The sequence below is a fragment of the Trametes versicolor genome, assembly GCF_000271585.1.
Source record: "Trametes versicolor FP-101664 SS1 unplaced genomic scaffold TRAVEscaffold_1, whole genome shotgun sequence".
Taxonomy (NCBI): Eukaryota; Fungi; Basidiomycota; class Agaricomycetes; order Polyporales; family Polyporaceae; genus Trametes; species Trametes versicolor.
In genome coordinates this window covers 585,688-606,401 of record NW_007360321.1, presented here as the reverse complement: position 1 = coordinate 606,401, position 20,714 = coordinate 585,688, and the positions used below count along the sequence as shown (strand labels likewise).

The 20,714-nt window shown below is 58.2% G+C and overlaps 9 protein-coding genes across 9 annotated transcripts; 3 read left to right on the top strand and 6 right to left on the bottom strand.

The window, feature by feature from the left end:
- Window positions 1-592: 592 nt before the first annotated feature.
- Window positions 593-1,974, top strand: TRAVEDRAFT_41317 (uncharacterized protein; the record flags this gene model as incomplete). Its single annotated transcript, XM_008033883.1, has 2 exons — window positions 593-1,184; window positions 1,247-1,974. 2 exons carry the CDS (start codon window positions 593-595, stop codon window positions 1,972-1,974), a joined length of 1,320 nt encoding a protein of 439 aa, XP_008032074.1.
- Window positions 1,975-2,889: 915 nt separating this feature from the next.
- Window positions 2,890-4,421, bottom strand: TRAVEDRAFT_32777 (uncharacterized protein; the record flags this gene model as incomplete). Its single annotated transcript, XM_008033746.1, has 3 exons — window positions 2,890-3,431; window positions 3,487-4,276; window positions 4,329-4,421. The coding sequence occupies 3 exons, from the start codon at window positions 4,419-4,421 to the stop codon at window positions 2,890-2,892; spliced, it is 1,425 nt and encodes a 474-aa protein (XP_008031937.1).
- Window positions 4,422-7,096: 2,675 nt separating this feature from the next.
- On the top strand, window positions 7,097-7,578 carry TRAVEDRAFT_41315 (uncharacterized protein; the record flags this gene model as incomplete). Its single annotated transcript, XM_008033882.1, has 2 exons — window positions 7,097-7,257; window positions 7,551-7,578. The coding sequence occupies 2 exons, from the start codon at window positions 7,097-7,099 to the stop codon at window positions 7,576-7,578; spliced, it is 189 nt and encodes a 62-aa protein (XP_008032073.1).
- A 92-nt stretch (window positions 7,579-7,670) lies between these two features.
- TRAVEDRAFT_110658 (protein kinase subdomain-containing protein PKL) lies at window positions 7,671-8,546 on the bottom strand (the record flags this gene model as incomplete). The annotated part of the gene is made up of 1 exon (XM_008034403.1): window positions 7,671-8,546. The coding sequence occupies one exon, from the start codon at window positions 8,544-8,546 to the stop codon at window positions 7,671-7,673; it is 876 nt and encodes a 291-aa protein (XP_008032594.1).
- Window positions 8,547-8,989: 443 nt separating this feature from the next.
- On the bottom strand, window positions 8,990-9,418 carry TRAVEDRAFT_110044 (uncharacterized protein; the record flags this gene model as incomplete). The annotated part of the gene is made up of 1 exon (XM_008034402.1): window positions 8,990-9,418. A coding segment is annotated over one exon (429 nt), but the record flags the coding sequence as incomplete, so codon positions are not given.
- Window positions 9,419-9,677: 259 nt separating this feature from the next.
- TRAVEDRAFT_25277 (uncharacterized protein) lies at window positions 9,678-11,413 on the top strand. The gene is made up of 4 exons (XM_008033594.1): window positions 9,678-10,358; window positions 10,511-11,006; window positions 11,068-11,259; window positions 11,312-11,413. The coding sequence occupies exons 1-3, from the start codon at window positions 9,706-9,708 to the stop codon at window positions 11,215-11,217; spliced, it is 1,299 nt and encodes a 432-aa protein (XP_008031785.1). The 5' UTR covers window positions 9,678-9,705; the 3' UTR covers window positions 11,218-11,259; window positions 11,312-11,413.
- Window positions 11,414-13,105: 1,692 nt separating this feature from the next.
- TRAVEDRAFT_111481 (uncharacterized protein) lies at window positions 13,106-13,675 on the bottom strand (the record flags this gene model as incomplete). The annotated part of the gene is made up of 1 exon (XM_008034401.1): window positions 13,106-13,675. A coding segment is annotated over one exon (570 nt), but the record flags the coding sequence as incomplete, so codon positions are not given.
- A 1,639-nt stretch (window positions 13,676-15,314) lies between these two features.
- Window positions 15,315-16,442, bottom strand: TRAVEDRAFT_16150 (uncharacterized protein; the record flags this gene model as incomplete). Its single annotated transcript, XM_008033529.1, has 2 exons — window positions 15,315-15,415; window positions 15,470-16,442. The coding sequence occupies 2 exons, from the start codon at window positions 16,440-16,442 to the stop codon at window positions 15,315-15,317; spliced, it is 1,074 nt and encodes a 357-aa protein (XP_008031720.1).
- Window positions 16,443-17,280: 838 nt separating this feature from the next.
- On the bottom strand, window positions 17,281-20,464 carry TRAVEDRAFT_67851 (uncharacterized protein; the record flags this gene model as incomplete). The annotated part of the gene is made up of 2 exons (XM_008034400.1): window positions 17,281-19,747; window positions 19,803-20,464. The coding sequence occupies 2 exons, from the start codon at window positions 20,462-20,464 to the stop codon at window positions 17,725-17,727; spliced, it is 2,685 nt and encodes an 894-aa protein (XP_008032591.1). The 3' UTR covers window positions 17,281-17,724.
- Between the last annotated feature and the right edge of the window lie 250 nt (window positions 20,465-20,714).

Here is a 20,714-nt window from a genome sequence, read left to right as displayed (position 1 = left end):
ATACGTACATTCTTTTGTTCTGTACTTACTTGGCATCCTGCCATCCCTCCATATGATTCTGGTACGTTCTACGATGTTCCGGACTATTCTAGACAGCGTCCGGATTACTCGCATTACTCAGCCATGGACTATCTGACCTTATGTCGATTATGCTCCCTTACTCAGCGTTACTCATCGCTCAGTCAGCGTCCTCTGGACGTCACATGCCCTCTTCCTATACGCTTACTCATCGTCCTCCCCAGTAGTATATAAGGAGGACTCTGCAGGCCTCTGCTCTTCAGTCGTTCTCTCACAGACTGAAGAGTAAGTCCCATACTACCTATGCTTCCTTACATGTTTACTTACTAGTACTTGTAGCCTCTCTTTGTGCGGCTTACAGGTACAGTACTATGCAATCATAGTCGTTCTCTCACAGACTGAAGACCTCTCTTTGTGCGGCTTACAGCCTTCCAGGTTCAGAGTTCATCAATGGTCTGAGTCCGCCTGCGAACGCGACGCTCGTTCACGACTCCTACCTCAAACCGTGGCTTCCTCGGCAATATCACCTCGCATTGGATAAAGGCTACTTCCCTTGAGCAGCCTTACTACATCTATGATTCTAGCAACGCTCTACATCTTCCTTCCGGCCGTCGCTTATTCTGCCACACTCGTCAACCGTACAGTCGACGACCTATACGGCGACAGCATCACAGGGCTCATCCCTACATATCTTCCTTCCAGCGATGTATGGAAGGAGGGATCGACGTGTACGACCTGCAACATCTATCCTGCGTATCTCGGACACTACCCCACAACCTCGGGAGGTGGCGTAGCAGTCGACCTCTCTCAGGTGTTCAACGGGACTTGGCACGCTGCCCTCTTTCACCCAGGACAACAATCTCCCGCCGTCATTGTGCACTTTTTCGGACAAGCCATTTACGTTTTCCACACCATCGCTAACGTCGTTCCGAAGACACTAACCGTTGCCCACCTCATGTTCACTCTCGACAACGCGATAGTGGGCTACTACGACCACACGCCGGACCCGGCGGCCCCCCAACTCCTCTACCGGGTCCCGGTGTATGTCAACGAAAGCCTCCGTGACGGCAACCATACCCTGATCGTATCGGCCCAGAATACGTCTGAGTCGTCCGACATGATGTTCGACTACATCATCTACACCGCAGTCGATGCGTCCGTAACGGGTACGACTTCAATTCGTTTCACGAGCCGAAGCTTCGAGTTCTCTAAACCCTACCACGAGCAGATCCGTCCGCGCCTGCCTCGCCCTCCATACAAACCGTGTCTACGGAAGTTTCGCCCTCCATACAGACCGTGTCTACGGTTTTGCCCCCCAGTACTGGCCACCGGCTCTCCACCACGTATATCGGCATCACCGCGGCTTCCTCTATACTCGGCACAGGAATCATCGCAATCGCAGTCACCTGCTTCTTTCGAAGGCGCAAAGGACGGATGCATTCGCGGAGCAGCGACGGTGACAACAGCGGCAGTGACAGCAGCAGCAGCAGCGGGCCAAGTACCATAGCTCAACTCTCCAACAACATTCGCGCATCGCGTGTCCCCTCTGAAGCCCCATGGCAGTCCCCGCGCTCCTCTGAGGGTTTCTCGCGAGCAGCCGCGCGCCCGGAGTCCTCGTCCCCATCCACACCTCCAACCCTTGCTACGTCCTCCGCCGGGGTCACCCTCTTTGCCAAACTCTCAACAACGACGCGCTCGCATGACTCTCCTCCCGCACACTCTGCAGTAGCCTCGAGCTGCCAGAGTCCTGGCCCGCGGGACTCGAGCTGCCAGAGTTCTGGCCCGCAGGACGCGAGCTACCAGAGTCCTGGCCCGCAGGGTTTTCATGCGGAACCTGGTAACCCGGCGAGAGACGCTCTGCGCGCTGAAGTCGCAGCTCTTCGCGAGGCTCTTCGCGAGGAGGTCGCGCGGCTCAGCGATCGCGAGGTGCCCCCGCCGTACCGACCTTCACCGTGACCTGCGTGCGGTGCTCCTGACCGTGTCAGAGGACCAAGACGGAGGAAGCGGGGTGGCCGCAAAGTCATTCGCATAGCGAACAGAGCAGGCAGAGACGGGCCCCATGCGGGCTTGCTATGGACAGGCTGCCGGCGACCAGGCAAGGGACCCCTCGGTCGTCCTGTTTGCCTCTCGGTCGGTCCGGACGGGTGTTCGATAACATGAGTTCTGGTTGAACGGCCGGACAGGCGCCGCCTATTTACAGGAAAGGGCACGATACACGAGGCTGCTGTCCACTCTGATACGGTAGGCCTGGCCGCTTGTCGATTCTCACTGGGTCATGACGATGATCTTGCAATGTTGTGCTGTAATGATGTGTATCGGACTGGCACTCATTCACGTAGTATAATGGTACTTGCAGTCCTAAGCCTGTGGATCCACACAAACGCCTAGTACTTTGAAATGCCGTTGGTACCCTTTGAGCTTTCGAAGGTTCGGTGGGGGCGCCGTCGACTGGTATCCCACTGACAAGGCTAATGCACACGCACACACTCGAGAAGAAGTCTGCAAAGAAACCATGCCGGAATATGTATAACGATATGTGCCAACAAATGCGACAGACCAGGCGACCCGGGTCAGGTATTAAGTACGTGTGGTATATATCAAAGTGAGTTCCAACTCTGCCGCAAGCCCGCGCCGCCGCCGCCGCATGCCTGACGCACGCGCGCGCGCGCAATAGAAATACACCAAATTGCATGTTGAAACTGGGAAGTGTGAGGGTCGACGTGTGAGGGTGAGAGTGGATATGCGTGTGCGAGTCATGAGTAGTCAGTAGTATTCGTCTCTATTCTGCATGCGGGGTCAGCATATATCCTGCTTCGACGCAAGAAGACTCACATAGTGTTCATTAGGTTCCTGCGTGCCCAAGCGCCAATGCTACCTCTTCTCCTCCGGTGCCGAACCCACCCGGATCGCACCCTCGCTCACCGCGACGCGCTGCCTACTCTCCTTCTGCTGCCATCGAGGCCGCCCGTGACCCAATTGACCCAACTTCAGTCCGAGAGGGCTAAGCTGCTCGCCCTGCTCGTGCCCTGGTTCCGACTCCGTGATCGGCTCCTCCGCGCTCTCCTCCGCGACCGTTTCTGGTCTTCGTGGCGGAGACATTGACGAGGCGCGCGGTCGCGCACGGTGGTCCTTGTGCGGGGATCGTGATGAGCGCGGCATCGCAGCAAAGTATGGCGCGGAGTACGGCTGTGTGCGAGGCACACTTTGAGGAGGGCTGGAGGGATGGGAAAGAACCGATGGAGCCGATAGGGCAGACACAGCGGTGGACGTGGATGACACGCTCGATCGCCGCGAGTGGGGTTCTGAGGGGGTCCAGGGACTCGAGGACGTCAGCGCGAGCGAGAAGGACGTCAGCATCCTGCGCGGCGTTGACCGTTTTGGAGATGAAGAGCTTGGTTCGGAAAGGTCTATAGCTGTGGGAAATCGAAGTCAATAAGGTATAAGAAGACGGAACACGATCGGTCTGACCAGCTGGCGCTTTTGACTTGCGAGCCTTCGACCGGAACGGGTTGACGAAGGTTGAGGAAAACATCTCTCCTGGAAGGGAATACTGACGCTGGTGCGCAAGGTGGCCCGGGCGAACCTGTTTAGGAGACTGCATTGTGCCGTCCCGGGTATTCCTGCGAGTGTCATCTTCGGCATAATCGAAGGACCCCTCCGTCGAAGGAAGCGTTTCCACCGACGCCCCCGGACTATGACTGCTATTCCGGACATTGCCCGGCTTCTTCGTCGATAGTTTCCGGGAGAGCGACTTCAGTGCCTTCGCCCCTGGAAGGCGCATTCCGCGACCAGTGTGAGGTGTCGACGCCGGCGTAGAGGTAGAGGAACCTGGGAGATCTAGCACGGATCCAAGCTCGGAAGATGGTGAACCGCTTTCAACGAGCGGTAGCTCAGGAAAGAAGCGTGTGGGTGAGGGACTGCCCACCAATGTCGCTGACCCTTCCGAGAACAAAGAGGACTTGGGGCTGGGGGCCGAGCGGCCGAAGAAACGCGTGGGTAGCGACCATTTCCTCTTCGATGGAGCTTTCTTCGGTGGCGTACCGGGCTGTACGGTATCAGTGACTGACTGAGCCGGGCCACCGAATGAGGTCTCGCACGAGACGGCTTCATCAGGTTCTGAGGCGATAGACGTCGGCGGTGATACGACGGGAGACACCGGAGCGCTAGGAACGCGCGACAAGCGCGGCATGGGGGCAGGGGGTGGGGGTTTGGACTGGAGTCGAGGGATGAAGCGTCCGGCGACAAAGATGAGGACGCTCTGCACATACGTTTGATCAGTTGCAGCTCTAGAAAATCAAGAACGTGCGCACCATCATGAGCCAGACAAAGCCCCAAGCGAGGATAGCCATACGGAGGAAGATGTGAGGGGTGATGTTGAGCGTGCTCCGAGGGATTTCGGTCATGAAGAGTCGTGAATACCAGGCTGCCACGATGTGAACTGCCTTGAGGGTGGAGGGTATATTTATACTGGGAGCTGGACGTTCAAGAGCAGAACATTATCGGTGGCTGGATGGTCGGCGGCTGGCGGCGTTCGGATATGGACTGAACTGCTGGTCTCAATCGCAACGGATGCCCATGAAGGTGCGCGCGTCCAAGGATCCGCAGGAAGACCGACACTCGCGCGGGTTGAGGGCGGCGGGTCGAGGGACGGCAGCGGGACAAGGGAAGCGCACGCCGCGTGGGCAGAAGCCAAAGGAGACAACCGAGGGTGAAGGGCGGGGGCGCGGGTTAGGCAGATGAAGCGGATGAGGGCCTTTACATGGTCGTGGGCAGAGAGAGACCACCCGGCTGGACGCGCAGAGGACAGCGGCTCGGACGCTGTCTCACCCTGCAGCGGACGTACCACTCTCGTCAAAAGTCGAACCACAACCTTATTTCCCATAATGCCAGCCCAGACGCCCGCCTGCCGAGCCCCTCGCGCCCGTTCTCGTACGTTTCCGTCCGTCCGCCATCTCGTCCGGGTCGGTGCAGGGGGAGAGCGAGCAAGCCGAGGCGGTCCGTCGTCGTCGTTGTGGTCAGACCAGAGGACGCGATGTTTGCCGACGCCCGCCCTGCCCTCTGCGCCACTGACGTCAAATTCATTTCGATTATCGGCGTCTATATTCTGTGGCAAACACGTCTCCGCGAATTCCAGATCTTCTCCTCTCAACTCAGCGATCCTTTCTCAGCATCCCTCTACAGCTTTCTCTAGTGAGAGAAGTCTCAGCGACGCCTTCGCACCGTCTACTCCAGCGCATCACAGGCGCCCCGGCGAGGTGGGCGGTCCCCAAGCCTCATGCGTCGTGTTCCGACCGCGCAGCAGTGCAGACGCTAAACGAGTACACCCGGGCGTGTTCCAAAACGCACTCCCACCATCCTGATGAATGGACGCAGCACTCTGTGGGCGTTCTCGCGCCAAATATAACGAGGCGACAGGCTGGTGAGCCACCAATACTTGTCCACGCTGAGCGTCGTGCACACTGCAGCTACATGCGCTTAGAAACCCGTGTATACGGCAGGAGTCTTGATTTAACCTATGTTGAGCCACACTAGCTCTTACAGATATTCTCTCCCAGTGTGCTCGAAGGGGACACGGCCTACACACCTTACACGGAGGCTGGCCGTTGATACTCCCGAAGTTCAGCCCAGGCCCGGGTATCTCGGCTCGCCCAACAACGCTGGTACACTCGAGGCCAGCCGCAGGTTGCAGCTGCGCACACACCCTCCTATCATAACGCCCATATGAGAACGCGCATCTCCGTTGGCTCTATGACAACACCATCTCGTTCCGGTCTATCCGCAAAACATGCTCCGAGGCGCGTGTTTTGTGCGTGTCCAATGCCCGGGTCTCTGGGCAGCACGTATCACTGCGTACCAATCATGAACGGTCGTGCGATATTTGGATACACATGGACAAATGGGGTGCGTGTATAGGCTGAAAGTAACGCCTTGCGAGGCTGCGTCTCCCGCAGCTAGAGCCTTTGCTGATCACCTCAGATCGCCTAAGGTATGCCCTTCAGATATCAGTGAGCAAGGCGTTACTAGTGCACACGCTGACCACACGCCTATTGGCCTGCAGGAGAATGTCGAATATATCTGCGTGAACATCAGACACGGTTTGCACGAGGGTGACCGCTGGCACAAGCGTCGCCCGTCTAGGCCAATCTTGGCACGTCACGTCGTTCGCGGGGCGCATAAACTCTTTGAGGATCCCTGCGTACAGATACATCATCAACGGCTAGCTCCTGGCGGATGCAAAGGGTTATACGTCCCAAGCTCAACGCTTGAACCTCGGTCCACAGTTCGAACGAGCCACTGAGAGCTCAGTCAAAGTTGTGATTTGGACCGGGCGCGAGAGGCGCTTGCCCGGGTTATGCGAGCACTACGCTTTGGCCGATGCAGAGGCTGACGACGCTTTGACAACTATTCGGTTCCTCCCCCAGGTCGATCACACTGTCAATGCGGTGGGTGTCAGCCTCCCGCAGCCTCCGCCGCTCATCCAACGCTTAAATACGGGGGAGGGGAGCCCCCCTTCGCCATTCGCATCTCTCCTCTCTTCCTCCATCTCCTCCTGCCTCTTCTCCTCCTTCGCGCGTCGTACTGATTTCTCATAGGTCCTCAAGGGGTACTGACCGCAATTGCTCACGTTCTGTAGGTTAGGTACCCTCGCACTGGCCGCCCTCGACACCGACTTCGCCCCGACCTCGACTTCGCCGCCGCCCGGACCTCAACCTCGACCTCGGGACATACTGATAGTGTTGAGCTCATCGTCTTTAGGTTAGGTACCCTCAACTTCCCTCGACTTCGCCTTCGCCCCGCCTTCGCCTTCGCTCCGCCTTCGCCTCGCCACCCTTCGACTTCGCATTCCCAGCCCCGACCTCGACCTCGACTTGGACGCCCCGGACCCCCACCCCAGGACGTACTGATTGTCTTGAGCTCATCTTCTTTAGGTTAGGTATCCTCGACGTCCTTCGCTTCCCGCCTTCGCCTTCGCTTCCCGCCCTCCCGACCTTGACCCCGACCTCTTCGCGCCCCCGGACCCGGACCCTAGGACGTACTGACCGCGCTGAGCTCACATTCGTTAGGTCAGGTACCCTCAATGTCTCTCGCTTTCCGCCTCGCCTTCAACCTCGCATCCCGCCTCGCCCTCGACTTCGACTTCGACTTCGACTTCGCCCTCGACTTCGACTTCGACTTCACCCCGACTTCGCCTTCGCCTCGCCTCGCCGCCACTCGCCCCCGGTCGACATGTGAGCTCAGGTGAGTCGTTCTTTCCCGAGGGAGGGACTTCGGTCCTGGCGCATACCTTTACGTGGTCCTCGGGATAAGTACCCGTCCGCGCGCTGCGCCCTTACGGGGCAGCATGCAGGCGGGGAAACCAAAATGCGTTTTCTTTTTGCTTTCGTTTCGGTGTTGGTCGCTGACATCTTTCTTCATTGCGAGGGTATAGCTTGCCTGTGGACGCGAATATTCGAGCAAGAACCGCTGGGTACAGGATATCCTAGCTATGTCGAGTAGAGAAGCATGTACTGCCTCATATACATATGCCATAGACCACATTCGCAACGCTCCCTGCACTAGGAACATACATGAGTAGTGTGCGATTATGTTGGCCTGAGTGTAGCATACGTAGGCAGGTATGCCCACCTCTCTGTAAGAACGGCATCCGTCGTTCAGAGGATGACGATACGAGACTGGGAACGCCACAACCAATCCGTCTCCAGCTCCAGCTCCTCCTCGACGAACACCTCCTTCATCAGCGTGTACCATTCATCCTCATCACGTTCCGTGATGAGCCATGTCGCCTTCAGCGCCTCCCAAGGCAGCGGCATCCAGCCTGCGTATTCCCAGTCGATGAGGACCGCCGACTCCGAGCCAGCCCGCCACTTCTCCAACCCGCCCGGCAAAATCAGGTTCTTCGGCAATATATCTCCGTGGCAGAACACCACAGGGATGTCTTCGCGTTCTATGACGGGTTGAATTGCCGGACGGATAGTGTCGACGTTCCAGCTGATATCGAGCCCAAGCCAGACGTGTTTGAAGAACTGCGGGCTGGACTCGATGATCTCAGGCTCCTCGCGCAGCCAGGGTATACGCGGGTCCGAGATGATGGCCCCAGAGGCGGCGCATATGGCGTGGCGGTCACCGACGGTGTGTTTGCGCATGCGGGCGATCTGCGTGCGCAGTTCGTGCACGATGCGCGTTTTGTCTGCGGGGGTGAGCGTGTCCCAGATGTCATTGGCGCAGTCCCCGTCGACCCACGTCATGAGTGTGTACGTCGTGTAGTGCTTGTCGTCGCCGGTCGGAGCGTGGCCGACGAGACGGGGGGCGTGCACGCCCTCGAGCGACTCGACGACGCGCAGCGCGTGGGCTTCGTTGATGTTTTGAGATATTTTTAGGAGAAGGTTGAAGGGGAGACGGTATATGAGGGGGTATAGCTGGGAGCCCCGGCGAGCGCTGAAGCTTGCGGCCCACTTGAAGAGACGGGATTTCATCCACGCAGGAAGAACCGCTAACAGCGCTCGGATGATCCGCCACGTTTGAAACATACCTGTGGCCGTAAGCGCATGCGTTAAACTCCAATGAAAATGTGGGTAACTTACTCATGTATGTTTTGATAGTAGTGTACTCGTCCACTGGAGGTAGGTCCGCCAGGCAATTCGCTGCTCACAATGAGTGTACAAGGCAAGTGGCGGTATCTGACCAAGTTAAAGCAGTAGCCGTGACATCACAGTTGGTGGTCCGGCAATATCCGATTCGCTTGATTTGTCGGCAGCTGCATTTTGGGTTTGGGGTGTATGTAAGAGTGACCGAGGTGCAAGCACCCGAAGCTCGCCATACTTTGGCAATCTAAGTGATTTTCAATGCTATGAATACCTGAGTAGAGCTTAGAATCGCTGCGCTAGTAATGCAAAAAGCTTGGCTCACAGATATGACTCGCACCACGTCCAGAGGTAGCATTCGACACTCGTGCGCATCGCGGAAAGGCTCTTCACAGCGTCTCCGTCTCGGCTAGTTCATATCCTGCCCACACAACCTCAGAGCAGCTCGCGCACCCCACCAAGTGCTGCCCCGCATCGAGCATCTGCTCCGTCACAACGTACTGGCCTCCGCACCGACACGGATACACCCAAAGACTATCCTCCGCATCTTCCCTCTCCTCGAATTCCTCCAACGAAATGACCTGCGCAGGCCTCGGACCATTCTTCTTTTCAGAGGATGCCTTCAGGGCATCGTACTCCTTCCGCAAGTCGGGCGTATGGAGGGTGTGGAACGCCTGCTGAAGTAGTCCGATATCTGCGGAGTCGACTGTGGCTGAGGAGCGCTTGTCGGGGTGTGAGGCCAGGAGGGCGCGGTGGTAGGCCGCCTTTATGTGCGCGGGTGACGCCGAAGGCGAGACGGAGAGGAGAGCATAGTAGTCCTGAACGCGATGCTCTGCCAGTTTGGCGGAGGGTCGATGTCGAGCAGAGGATGGTGGTGGTCGCTCTCCAAGCCTCCGCGTCCGAGGTGATCGAGAATCGAGATGTGCCGGGCCGCCTGTCCGGCAGATCGAAGGGAGGCCCCTGATCACCGCGTGGCCGAGGTCAGAGAGGCGCGGCCGGGGTCCCAGTGGCGGAGAGAAGGCAAAGGACCTCCTGGGCCGTGCACCCAACTCCGTCCCTTTCCCCACCCCCCACAGCACCAGCCATGTCGCGCAGACACCCCACCATGAACGGCGTCCCTGCCCCCTCCCCGTCTACCGCGTACGGCCTCGCCCTGCTCTCCGAGTACACGCACACGCTCGACAGCGTCCCCGTCGATCTCTCGCGGAGCTTCGGCGACCTGCGCGAGCTCGACGCCGTCCTTTCTTCCTCCATCACACTCCTTACCGCGAAAGTCAACGAGCTCATCAACATGATCGAAACCAAGGCGGGCACCAACGACGAGCGTCTCTTCCTCCTCACCGAGATCGCGGAGGAGGCTGCGCGCTTGAAGCTCGGCGGCGAGGACAAGATCCGCGTCGCCTGCCACGCCGCGGACGGCCTGCGCGCTCACAAAGCACACATGAAGGCCCTGCTCGACCTCATACCGGACCAGGAGTTCGCGAGGAGTGCCGAGGCGCTCTCCAGGAAGACAGCGTATCCCCATGTTGCGACGCGCAACTTTTACCCGCCCGGCATGGCGGGCGAGGGCGGGAGGCGCAACCGCCGGGCCGCTGGTGCGGCCACAGGATACAACGGCTTGTTGGTGAATGGCGTCGACGCCAGCCCTGGAAAGAGAAAGCGGGTGGTGGCGAGGGAGGACGATGCGGATGTCACTCGGACGCCTAGCAAGAAGGAGCGCGTGGAGGCTCCCAAACGAAATGGCGCGCGTCCCAAAAGGTGTGTACCTACTTTCTTGCTCTTTCTCCGAGTTGCTATTGCAAAGCCATTTACATCTACCCCGGCGTATTTTCGCGGGATACACGTTGGCTGGACGGTTTTGCGTACTGTCTACCCATTTTCCACATATATGCTAACACTGGGCGCTTCAGGGATCGCGTCGCGTCCCCCACAGAATCTATCATGTCTGTGGCGTCACACATGCCTCAAAACGCACCTGCTCCGTCAAACAACACGAACGCTCGTCAGAACGCATCTGGACGGGCTGGAAGCAACTCAACGAACAAACGCAATCAGGGCGAAAATGTCTCCTCACGCCGGGAAGCCTTCAGCGCCCAGCCTCCGTCCTCCAGCCATCCCTCCCTTCCCGCCCCGTATGCGGCGACCGCGAACGTGGTGGTGGAAGCTCACGGCGCACGCGCCACGAGCAATGGGGTTCTGTCGGACTGGCCACACGGGCAGCTCGAGGGCCCCGGCATGCCTGTCGCGCGCAATATCTCCGCTGCCCTCGAGGGCAATGACGGCACGCTAAGCGCCGGCGGGGAGCCCGACGGCGACGCGGACGACGGCAGGACGTACTGCTTCTGTGACGGCGTCAGCTACGGCGAGATGATCGCCTGCGACGACGAGGAGTGCGAGAAGGAATGGGTACGTGGTTTCTTGCGCAGGGTTTTTGGTACAACCGGAGGCTGACCCTGTCCTCGTATAGTTCCACATCGCCTGTGTAGGGCTCACCGTTGTGCCAGACGAAATGTGGTACTGTTCGCGGTGCATAGAACGGCGCCAGAGTCAGAAGAAAGCCGGTCGGGGTGGAAAGAAAAGGACAGCTGGCGGACGAACCGCGAGGAACGGTGCATAATCGCCGTATAGAGGCGCCGCGAGACGCGATGGCCCTCGCATGGTACGTCTGTTCCGCCAAAAGTATTCGTTGCTGTACTCACCAGATCCCTTAGTAATAGTTCTTGTCCGATATACCCCCTGCTCTCTCGCTTTGATCTTCTCCTGTATTCTAGCACCTGCGTGCTACTACTCTCGACTTGCTCTTTGAGGCGCTCTCTATATCTCTGCTTCGCGCTTGCACTCGCTTGCGAGGGGGACTTGTAGTGGCATACTAGTGGCAGAAGTCTTGCTCGCCGCGCGCTGTGTGGCTGCCGACGGTCTTCTCTCACCGTATCTTGAGTCTTGACCCCTGATTGCGCAAGCAGGATGACCACACACGACTGTGTGCTTATCTATTCGAAGTTGAGAACCACTTCAGCGTCGCACTTAGGAAGAGTGACACCTCTCACGAAGTCCGATTTGAACAAACCAGAGGACGACCACCAGTTGCGTAAGAAGGAGAGACCCAAGATCGCAGGAGAATGTGTTGTGCAAGATGAACAAAATATCAAGAACGCGCTGTGTTCTCTTCCATATGTTTGGGGTCCAACTTCTGACGGATGTGTATGAACGAAACGGTAGCAGAGGGCGATGCACGGTTCTTCCCGAGGACATCGAGCCGAAGATCGAGGACTTCTCCTCCCGTTCTTCCCCTACCTCGTCGTGAGCGACGACTTCCATAGGTTCCACACAGACCGTCTCATTCGCTTGGTCGCTGCCGAAACCTAAAGCATCCTGTGCAGCTTGACCGCTGACTGACGTCTCCGTATTAGAGATTAAATACTATATGCTTGAAAATCGAGGATAGTCTTGGGGATGCTCCCATGTATGCACCGGAGTGTGGAGCTGTAATCGTGTAAATCAGCCCCCAGACAGTACTCAGTTTAACCAAATACACAGATACTTGCCATGAGGAGACTGACCTGGTGCCAGTAGCCCGACCACCATTTAAGGCTGTAATGCGGGACGTCAGTCCGGAGAGCATCGCGATACTGAGTGGCTCAAAATACGACACTCACCGCTGCATGATCCGGCTGCGCTTCGACACCAGGGGCAGCGACTTGTCCCCGCCGATATGGCGGCGGAACCCAGACGGGAACGCTGTATATAGCCAGCTCGGTCTCGCGGAATAGCGCGATCTCCTCTCGCAATCCTGCAACTTCCGCACGAAGACGGCCTCGTACCCCGCTCACCGCTCTGCTTATGCCAGTGCGTCCACTGCGCCCTGCTCCTCCGTGGTTCCCCGCGGGTGAAGAATCCGTCGCGGTGGGAGGTGTGGTATGCGCGCGCGGGTGAACGGGGTGGGAGGCCTGTGTACGCGACTTGTCCACAATCTTTGCAAACAGCCGTACGCGACCGGAATACCTGTCGGTAGGAGGTGCTCCGGGCCCCTGAGCGAGGTCGGACAACGATCGTGTACGTCGAGAACTGGGGCGTGTTGCTGCGTGTGAGAAGTCATCGGAGGGGGACGCGGGCTGCTTGGCATGCGTGTGCGCATGCAGTGGAGAGGATGTGGTAGGGATGGTGACGGTATCTGGGCGGGTGGGGATCGCGCCGGGGTTGCTGCAGCGCGCCTGAGCCTTGCGTGCCCGCCTTTTGCACTTTCGGCGTATGAAGATAGCGACGAGTCCTAGGAGTATTGTGCATAGGGCGGAGCCTGCTGCGGTGATGCCAATGATTACGGCGAGGTTCCGGTAGGGCAGAGACGGTAACACCGCGGATACGACAGGAGAGTGCGGGGAAGTCGATTGCCGGAAAGATGTAGTAGGGGGAGGGGGAGGGCTTTGGGCCGGCGAGGTGCTATTAAACGATGGGGTTTCAACCGTCGTGATAGGGGCAGGAGGAAGAGCGGATGCCAAGTCATCGGCGGTATAGACAACATAGTCGAACAGGACTAGGGATGACTCAGTGCCCTCAGCTTTCGTTGATATGACTAGAGTGTGGTTGTCGTGAGGGATGCTGTGGTTGGTATACACTGCTACATTGTACATCAGTTCGGGGCCGAATGGGTCTGCGGGATGCACGTATTGGCCAACGATCTTGTCGTCGAGAGAAAAGACGAGGGAGGTGTTTGTCGAAGTGAACGGGACAATATTGGCTATGATGTTGAAGACGTAGACGGCCTGCCCAACGAATTGAACCGTGATGTTGCGAGGTGGGCTACCGGGAGACTGAGTGGTATCGTGCCACGTCCCATTGAAGACTTGCGCGGTATCGACGGCTGTACCATTCAGGGAGCCTGGAGGAATATGTCCAAGATTCGCAGGGTAGAGATTGCAACTTCTACACGTATCGCCGTATGCCCAGTTTTCCTTGGGGCGATATGTAGGGATTATCCCCGTGCTGCTGTCGCCGTATTTGTCGTCGATGGTATGATTGACTAACGCAGCGGTACAAGCGACGGCTAGCAGGAGAAAGCAGAGTGTGAAGAGTTTCATAAGTGCAGTGAGAATATGCCCGCAGGAGAGGATGTAGACTTGCGACACTCACTTCTAATAAGAGTAGTACCTTTATGTATCTGCAGAAATTTGTCATAGTACGTATTTTGGTAAAGCCATGTGACAATGAGGATGCTCACCATCTTGCACTCTATCATCGCCATACGCCACCCGAGATCGCGAGCTGAGTGAATCGATTGTAAAAGCAGATGCCGGGCGGTGGGCCATCGTCAACTTCCTAGGTTCCCGTGGATCAGGAGACGTCGGGAGTTCATGGATACTTTGGTATACTCCGCAGCTTGAAGAGGATAATCTTTTCATGATAGCGACATGGCTGTACACTGCAACCGCGAACATGCACAATGGGAGGTTTTGTACCGTAGTTCATGCGGGCGAGGCTGTCGCCCACCGCACAGTAACTAGAGTTTGAATTTAGTATACGAGACAGACGTTCCTTACCCACAACTAAGAGTTTAGAGCCCTGAAGCTGAGTATCAAGGAGCTAAGTTGGGATGTAGTATGAAGACGAGGCCATCGTATGGGCGAAGCATCTGCAATGAGAGTGAGAAGCTGGATAGGCGCTGGTACACCTCCTTGAACTCTAGAGTTCTGTTACTGTATGATGTATCAGCCCATTATAGCGCTGGTATGTACTAAAGGTGCTGGGCGCAACTTGTGTCGCACCGCACACTTGTGGGCTGTACAAGATTCAAGTTCGTTGGAACGCAGCGCACGCGATGGTGCCGCGTTTACAGTCTTGAATGATTATCGCTTTCCGACGGACAATATCCGTGCCCATCCGACCGGCGAGGACACCCCGGTACTGAGCGTCCTCAGGCTGCTAGCCGCGTGGCAGAAAGAAGCATTCGAGTGCCTGACGGAGTGGCCGTGCGGCGACCTACTTTGTCAAAGAGTATTGTATACTTGCTACGTCCAAATATGTGTATTTTGTACATCACCTGCAAGTATCATCATACGGACTCGCCGTGACTTCTTCGATACTGGATTCACCGGCCACAACCCGAGTCCCCCACGCAGCCTGCCAGCCAAAGCAGGAAACTCTGACCCAGACTTGGTCCATCGACCATACTGCTCCAGAGATGTCAAATATGTACGCCAAGCACCGGTTGTATCTTGAAGATGTCCAGGAACGTGACATACCGATGATTAGCCAACGTACGCAGGCACTGAGCGTGAGCGCATACGGTTACCGAGACTCCGTGCCTTGACGGTAGTACTGCGCGGGGCTGTCGGGGATCCGACAAAGTTGGGCAGTAACTGCCAGTGGTCGGATCTAACACTGAGACAGAGGGCTTGCACTGGCACCGTCCAATTACTCAAATCAACGTCGCCACTGAGATGCACATACTCGTCGCATTCACCGCCAGGTCCACTCCCCATCGGGCGCCCGCAGTTATGCGTGGTATATCATCATCATCTCAGATGAGAGGTCGCGCTCGTGCTGCAGCAGTACGCGCAGCCCTGCGATCTGGCTGCGCAGAACAGCGAGCTGGGCCCGCGCCAGTCGGCGAGTCTCTCGTGAGCGTGACCCCGTCGTGCGAGTAGTGCTGCTCGACTAGGTGCTGCTGTGGGAGGGAGCCGGGACTGGCATGCCTATCTGTGTTGAGACCATATGTATTCAATCAGCGAGCTCTGCGTAGCGTCTTGAGTGATCCGTAGCAGAGAGGGAAATAGGGCGGGGAAGGGTGTAGATAGGCTCAGAGGATGCGTAGAGCGAGCCTGCATACTTGAATGATCAGAATAGCAATAAAACGTGAACACCCCGCAGCTCACCTCTTGGAGGAGTATACGGAGGGAGAGTGCCTGAGTAGTACGATGGTGGGGGCTCCGTGAAACTCGAACTGGGAACGGTTGCGCGTCTTTCCGCCATGCGCGTCGCGTCGTACACCGTGTCCGCGTCGTTGCCAGCAGCCGACCCTGTTGACCGCGCAGGTGAACTTGGCCACCGCTGCCGCCTGTGTCGTCGGAACACGAAAAGCAGCACAGCGGCAACGATGCCTACGATGAACACTCCCGCTACCGCACCGCCCGCGATCACCCCTATTGAAGGGCTCGGTGACGCCCGCGGGATCGCTTGTGAAGGTGTAGAGCTCGGTGCTGTGCCCCCCGTAGTGGGATCTGCCTGCGTGGCCGTGAACGCAGAGGACGATGGGACGAGTGATGGACCCGCCGTGGTCGTGGCTTCTTCGTCTACAGTGTAAGTGATGTAGTCGAAGAGGATGAGAGAATTGAACGGCCCGGTCGGTCGTATTTCGAGCGTATGCGGCCCATTGGCAAGGCCGGTGCTGCTGTACACCGACACATTGTATAGGATGTCCGTGCTTGTGTCGGGTGCGTGCAGGTAAGATCCAGCTGGTTCCCCATCCAGCGTGAAGCTCAGGTTCGTCAATGTCGTGGTGGAGTGGATGGTATTCGCGATGATGTTGAACACATACACCGCGACGCCAGAGAATGTCGCGGTGATGACCTGCTCAGGGCCCTCGGGGTTGTGCGTTACGTCGTGCCATGTGTTGTCGAACGCCTTGCTCACGTCGACGACACTTGAGTTGATATTGCAGCCTATGCACGCCGACCCGAGGGCCCACCCGCCGTCAGGGAGGTACGAGGGCTGCGCCCCTGTGACACTATCGCCTTGCTCGTCGTCGATTGTTCGGTTGACAAGAAGGCCATCCACGAGCACAAAGGAGGATACCACGAGCGCTAGAGAGAGGTATGAGGCTGCGAGAGTGGGGTATGGCGTGGGCATGCGTGGACTGAGGAGCTGTCCGAGAGAGCACGAAGGGGCCGCGGGAAACCTGCGCAGTGCGCGAAACCGGGTCCGAGGCAGCTCACTTGACCGGCTTGGGGTCGGAGGAGCTCGAGGTTCGACGTCAAACTTGGTCCTTGACCGGTCGCACAGTCGATTGGCCGTGGCTCTCATGCCGACGGTGATTGTTATGATTCTGATAGACAGCGTCAGATACCTAGGTCCGGGAGATGCATCTTCTTATACCTGATTATGGCCTTCAGTCAGTGCACATGAGTTAGAGCGAAAGAAAGGTTACCTTGTCGAGTGGCCGGCGAATGCAAAGAACGGCCACTGCGCCGTTTGCAGCTACTAATTTTAGGCTCGTCGAGCATGCCATATAGCTTCCCAATGGCTTCTTACAGTCCCGGGGCAGTTCGCCAGCGTAATATGTCACAGACACAGCGAGCTCACCTTCAGTGATGTGCACGTCAGTCCGCATACGTTCCCGGTGCTGGTAGTTGGTGGTTAACAGTGTCCAACATGTTTGACGCCCAGCCATTGCAATGCAGGTAAACCCAGATCAAACCCACCCGGCCCCCATACCAAAAAAACACCAGGAAGAACCAGAAACAGAAAAAAACACAAGTTCACACAGGTTGGCACACATTGCAAGTAAGAGATAGAGGTGGTCGCAGTGCTCTGCTGGCCGAACCCATACAAACATGCACATTGCGCAGATCCGGACGCCCCTTGCAAAGTACAGGTACAACAGCGTGTCATGAGTACTCGTGAGTGTGCAGCGACAGCAGCGACCGTAGCGACCAACAAAAAGTGAGCGGACGAGCGAGCGAGGGGAGAGGGGGATCCAGGGATATGTGCGAGCGAGCGAGTGAAGGAGCGTTGGAGTGGGTGGGTGAGGACAAGCCCCGGGGCGGCGGACAAAGCGATACTGGGACACATTACGACGTACAAATATACTCTAGGGGTGGTATCAAGCGGAATATCGGAATCGTCGTGAGGATAGAGAGGCAGATAAAATGAGGGTGTGTGGACGCACAACGGCGTGCGTGTGCAGGGGATTACAAGATAATAGAAATAAACAAAGGGTAGATGTGTTGAACGAAAGCGTCCCTCGCGAACACCGGTCTCCGGCCGGGTCGGTCTATTCCGCAAAAAGGGAACGGCCAAGAACGAGCGCATAGTATGTACGAAAGAGAGGAAGGCGTGACACCGCACGCACCAGAAAACCCGTGGCCGCGGCCATCGAACACGCATATAGCCATCGGGCGACAGCTAGCAGCTAGGTGCCGCTCGCAAACCGCGAGCCGACGCCTGTGCGCGCCCTTGGACGGTTGACGACGCCAGTCTTTACGCCTGCTCGCCTAAGCTCCTCGACGTTACGTCCGTCATCCCCACCGGGTCGACGGCCGCCGCCACCTCCGCGGCCACAAGACGCGCAGTAGTCCGCGCTGCCCTCGACCGCACGGAGCTCCTCGACCTCCGCCTTGAGATCGCGCACCTGGCCTTCGAGTTCCCAGATCTGGCGCTGCCACGCGCGACGTGCGGTGAGTATCTGCTCCTGCAGCGCCTGTATCACGCTCGACTGGTCGTCCTGCGCGATCATGGGACCCGACTTCTCGTCGCTCGCACGCCCGTACTTGCCGTGGGGGTGGAAGTCTGGGCTCAGTGGGGAGATGGCGGTTGCGGCGGTCGTGGGGGTACCCGTGTCGACCTCGAGCGATGGCCGCGTCCGAAGGGATGCGTCGTCTGCGACGGAAAGCTGCTCCTTGAGTTCGCGGCTGAAGAGCGTAGACACTGGGCGTATGCTGAGCCCGACGAAGTCCGTCTTGCATGGCGGTGCGCTAGATGGGAATGCTCCAATCTTCGCCTTGTCCGCGTGCGAGATGGTTGGCGTCAAATGATGCGACATGTCGTGGGCGCCCGCAGAGAGCGGCGCCGTATACGGCACCTTCGCGGTTAAGCCACCCATCGGAGGCGAAGAGGTGACGATCGAGAGATCGGGGACTTTGCGGCGAGCACTGAGTTGCTGTTCGCGCATGGCGGTAGCGGTGGCAGGAGGTAAGGCGGTCGCGGCAGGAGAAGACTCGTTGGAGGACCCTGACCCGATACTGGACCCAGAATTGGCGGCGGAGTCGCCCAGCGTGCTGGGAGACAGGGACGGGACAGGTACGCGGTGGGTGGCAGAGCCCTGCCGGGGCCGTGAGTATTGTGGGGGCGGCATCGGCTGCTGTGGGTTAGCCGCGAATGCGTCATTCGCCAGTGACGGCACCGGAGGCGGAGGCGAGCCAGGCGACACTCGATCTCGGTCCTTGCCATTAAACAGACGCATGAAACCGCTCTTCTTCCGTGCCACCTGCCTATGAGGCCCGCTAGGATGTCCCCCAGGCGAGGAGTCGCCCGCCATAGGGAGCGGGTGTCGTCCCTTGCTTGCACCTGCACTGGTGGAGCGCGCCCGTCCCTGCACGCGCTGCGAACCGTCGGAATCTGGGTCTGGCAACTGGGTCTTGGATGTGCTGGCGTAGGGGCTGGAAATTGCTGGTTGTGCTGTCCGCGAGCGTTCTCTGGCCTGCGCCTGCGCTTCCTCTAGCGAGATGAGCTTGAGGGCCCCACCGCCACCGCTGCTCTCATGCCACGCTGGCAGACCACCCATGGGAACGGCCGACAACGTGTTCTCTCGCGTCCGGGCGGGACTCAAGGGCGTCGATGCAACGATGGGAGACCCCGGTACACCGTTAAGCATACTAAGCGCCGACATGGGCAGTGACGATTTGTCGACCGGCATAGGACCAGAGATGCCCTTGCCCCCGACCTTGGTAGTGGACGACACGGAGTCGTTTAGGCTCGGGCTCACCGACGTGGTCGACGTCCCAGGGGTGATCGAGAGGGTGGTCGTCGAGCGGAACTGAGACATGCTGCTGCTGTGTGTCGTCGTGTCGGTGAGCGTCGCATTTGAATCCCCCCTGTTGGCCCCAAACGTTGTCTGAAAGTTGGGCGACGCCAAAGGGAGATCGTGTGTCGCGACGCGGACGAGATCTGGGTTGGCGTACGGGTGCGTGTACTCCATATGCTGTGGCGTCGCAGATCGTGTTGAGGAATAGCCAAACGAGCGGTCGTCCGCATCGGCATCCGCGGGGGACGTCATGCGGGAGATGGGGGAGGCGTTGTTCGAGTGCGCATCGACGTGACCGCCGCTGGACGGCGTGCGGGATCTGAGGCGCGGCAGCGACAGCTTGTCCCGCAGTGATTGCGGTGACGGATTGATGGCCAGGGACGTGGAGGACATGGATGCCTGGGCGAGCGCACTTCCAGAATATTGGGGTGAGTGGGAATTTGACAGATGGTCATGATGAAACATACGCTAAAGCGCCAGCAGCGGAGAGTGTGGACGAGGTCTCGAACGACTGTTTGGGCCTGCTCGAAGTGGAAGAGTCGTTGCTTGGCCGGGGTTCGCTGGTTCCTCTGGACAGTCCCCAACCTTTCTTGCCAGACTCGCCCTTCTTCTTCGATCGCTTCGACGGTTCGTCGAGGCTATCTCGCGAGAGCTCCTCTTCATCTTCTTCCCAAGGCGCGGGGGAGTGGAAGCGCATTTTGGGACCGTACATATTGATTCGCGGGACCTCCTCCTCCCCGTCCTCTTCGGGGGACGAATCGTCGCCGTTATGCATGCTGCCGTAGTCCGAGGATAAGCGAGGGTCGTCTTCGAGGTCTAGACTGCTAGCGGTGGGAATGTTGAGACGCTCCCTGTCCGAGATGGGCGAGCGCGGCTCAGCTAGAGATGGGCTGTAGGGATGCGAGCTCTGCGGGAAGCGGAAGGGCTGGCCGCCGTCGTGAGGAGCTCTGTCAGAGGGACGTGGGGAGAAGTGCGGGTGGCTGTATACAGAGGGCGAGTCTGAGAATTCTGAGAGGGAGGGGAAACGTCCGTGTCCGTGGAGGTCTGCGCGTGCGGCACGCTGATCAAGGAGAAGCCTGACATGGTCGTCGCGAGAACGGAGGTCGAGGGGGGAATTCATGACGTTCATGAGCGGCCAGACCAGCCACCGCGGAAGTGGCGGGAGGGAGGAGGAGGAAGGAGCGTATCGCGGAGGAAGAGACGGACGGTGAGGGAGGGACGCAGACCAACGCAGTTTAGCTCATCTCGACAAACAGCGGTCAACAAACGCTCGGTTCCGTTTCCCCAGCCAGGTCGTCTCATCAGACCCGCGCGCTGTCCATACCAGGCTTAGAGCACCAGCACCCTCCTTATCAGAACCCCCGCGCTCGCTAGCAAAC

What these genes read in the sequence shown, in the direction of transcription:
- TRAVEDRAFT_25277 (XM_008033594.1), top strand. Translation starts at nt 9,706, where the DNA reads ATGAACGGCGTCCCTGCCCCCTCCCCGTCTACCGCGTACGGCCTCGCC. An exon ending in AATGGCGCGCGTCCCAAAAG is followed by an intron (nt 10,359 to 10,510) that starts GTGTGTACCTAC and finishes TGGGCGCTTCAG; the next exon opens with GGATCGCGTCGCGTCCCCCA. An exon ending in AGGAGTGCGAGAAGGAATGG is followed by an intron (nt 11,007 to 11,067) that starts GTACGTGGTTTC and finishes GTCCTCGTATAG; the next exon opens with TTCCACATCGCCTGTGTAGG.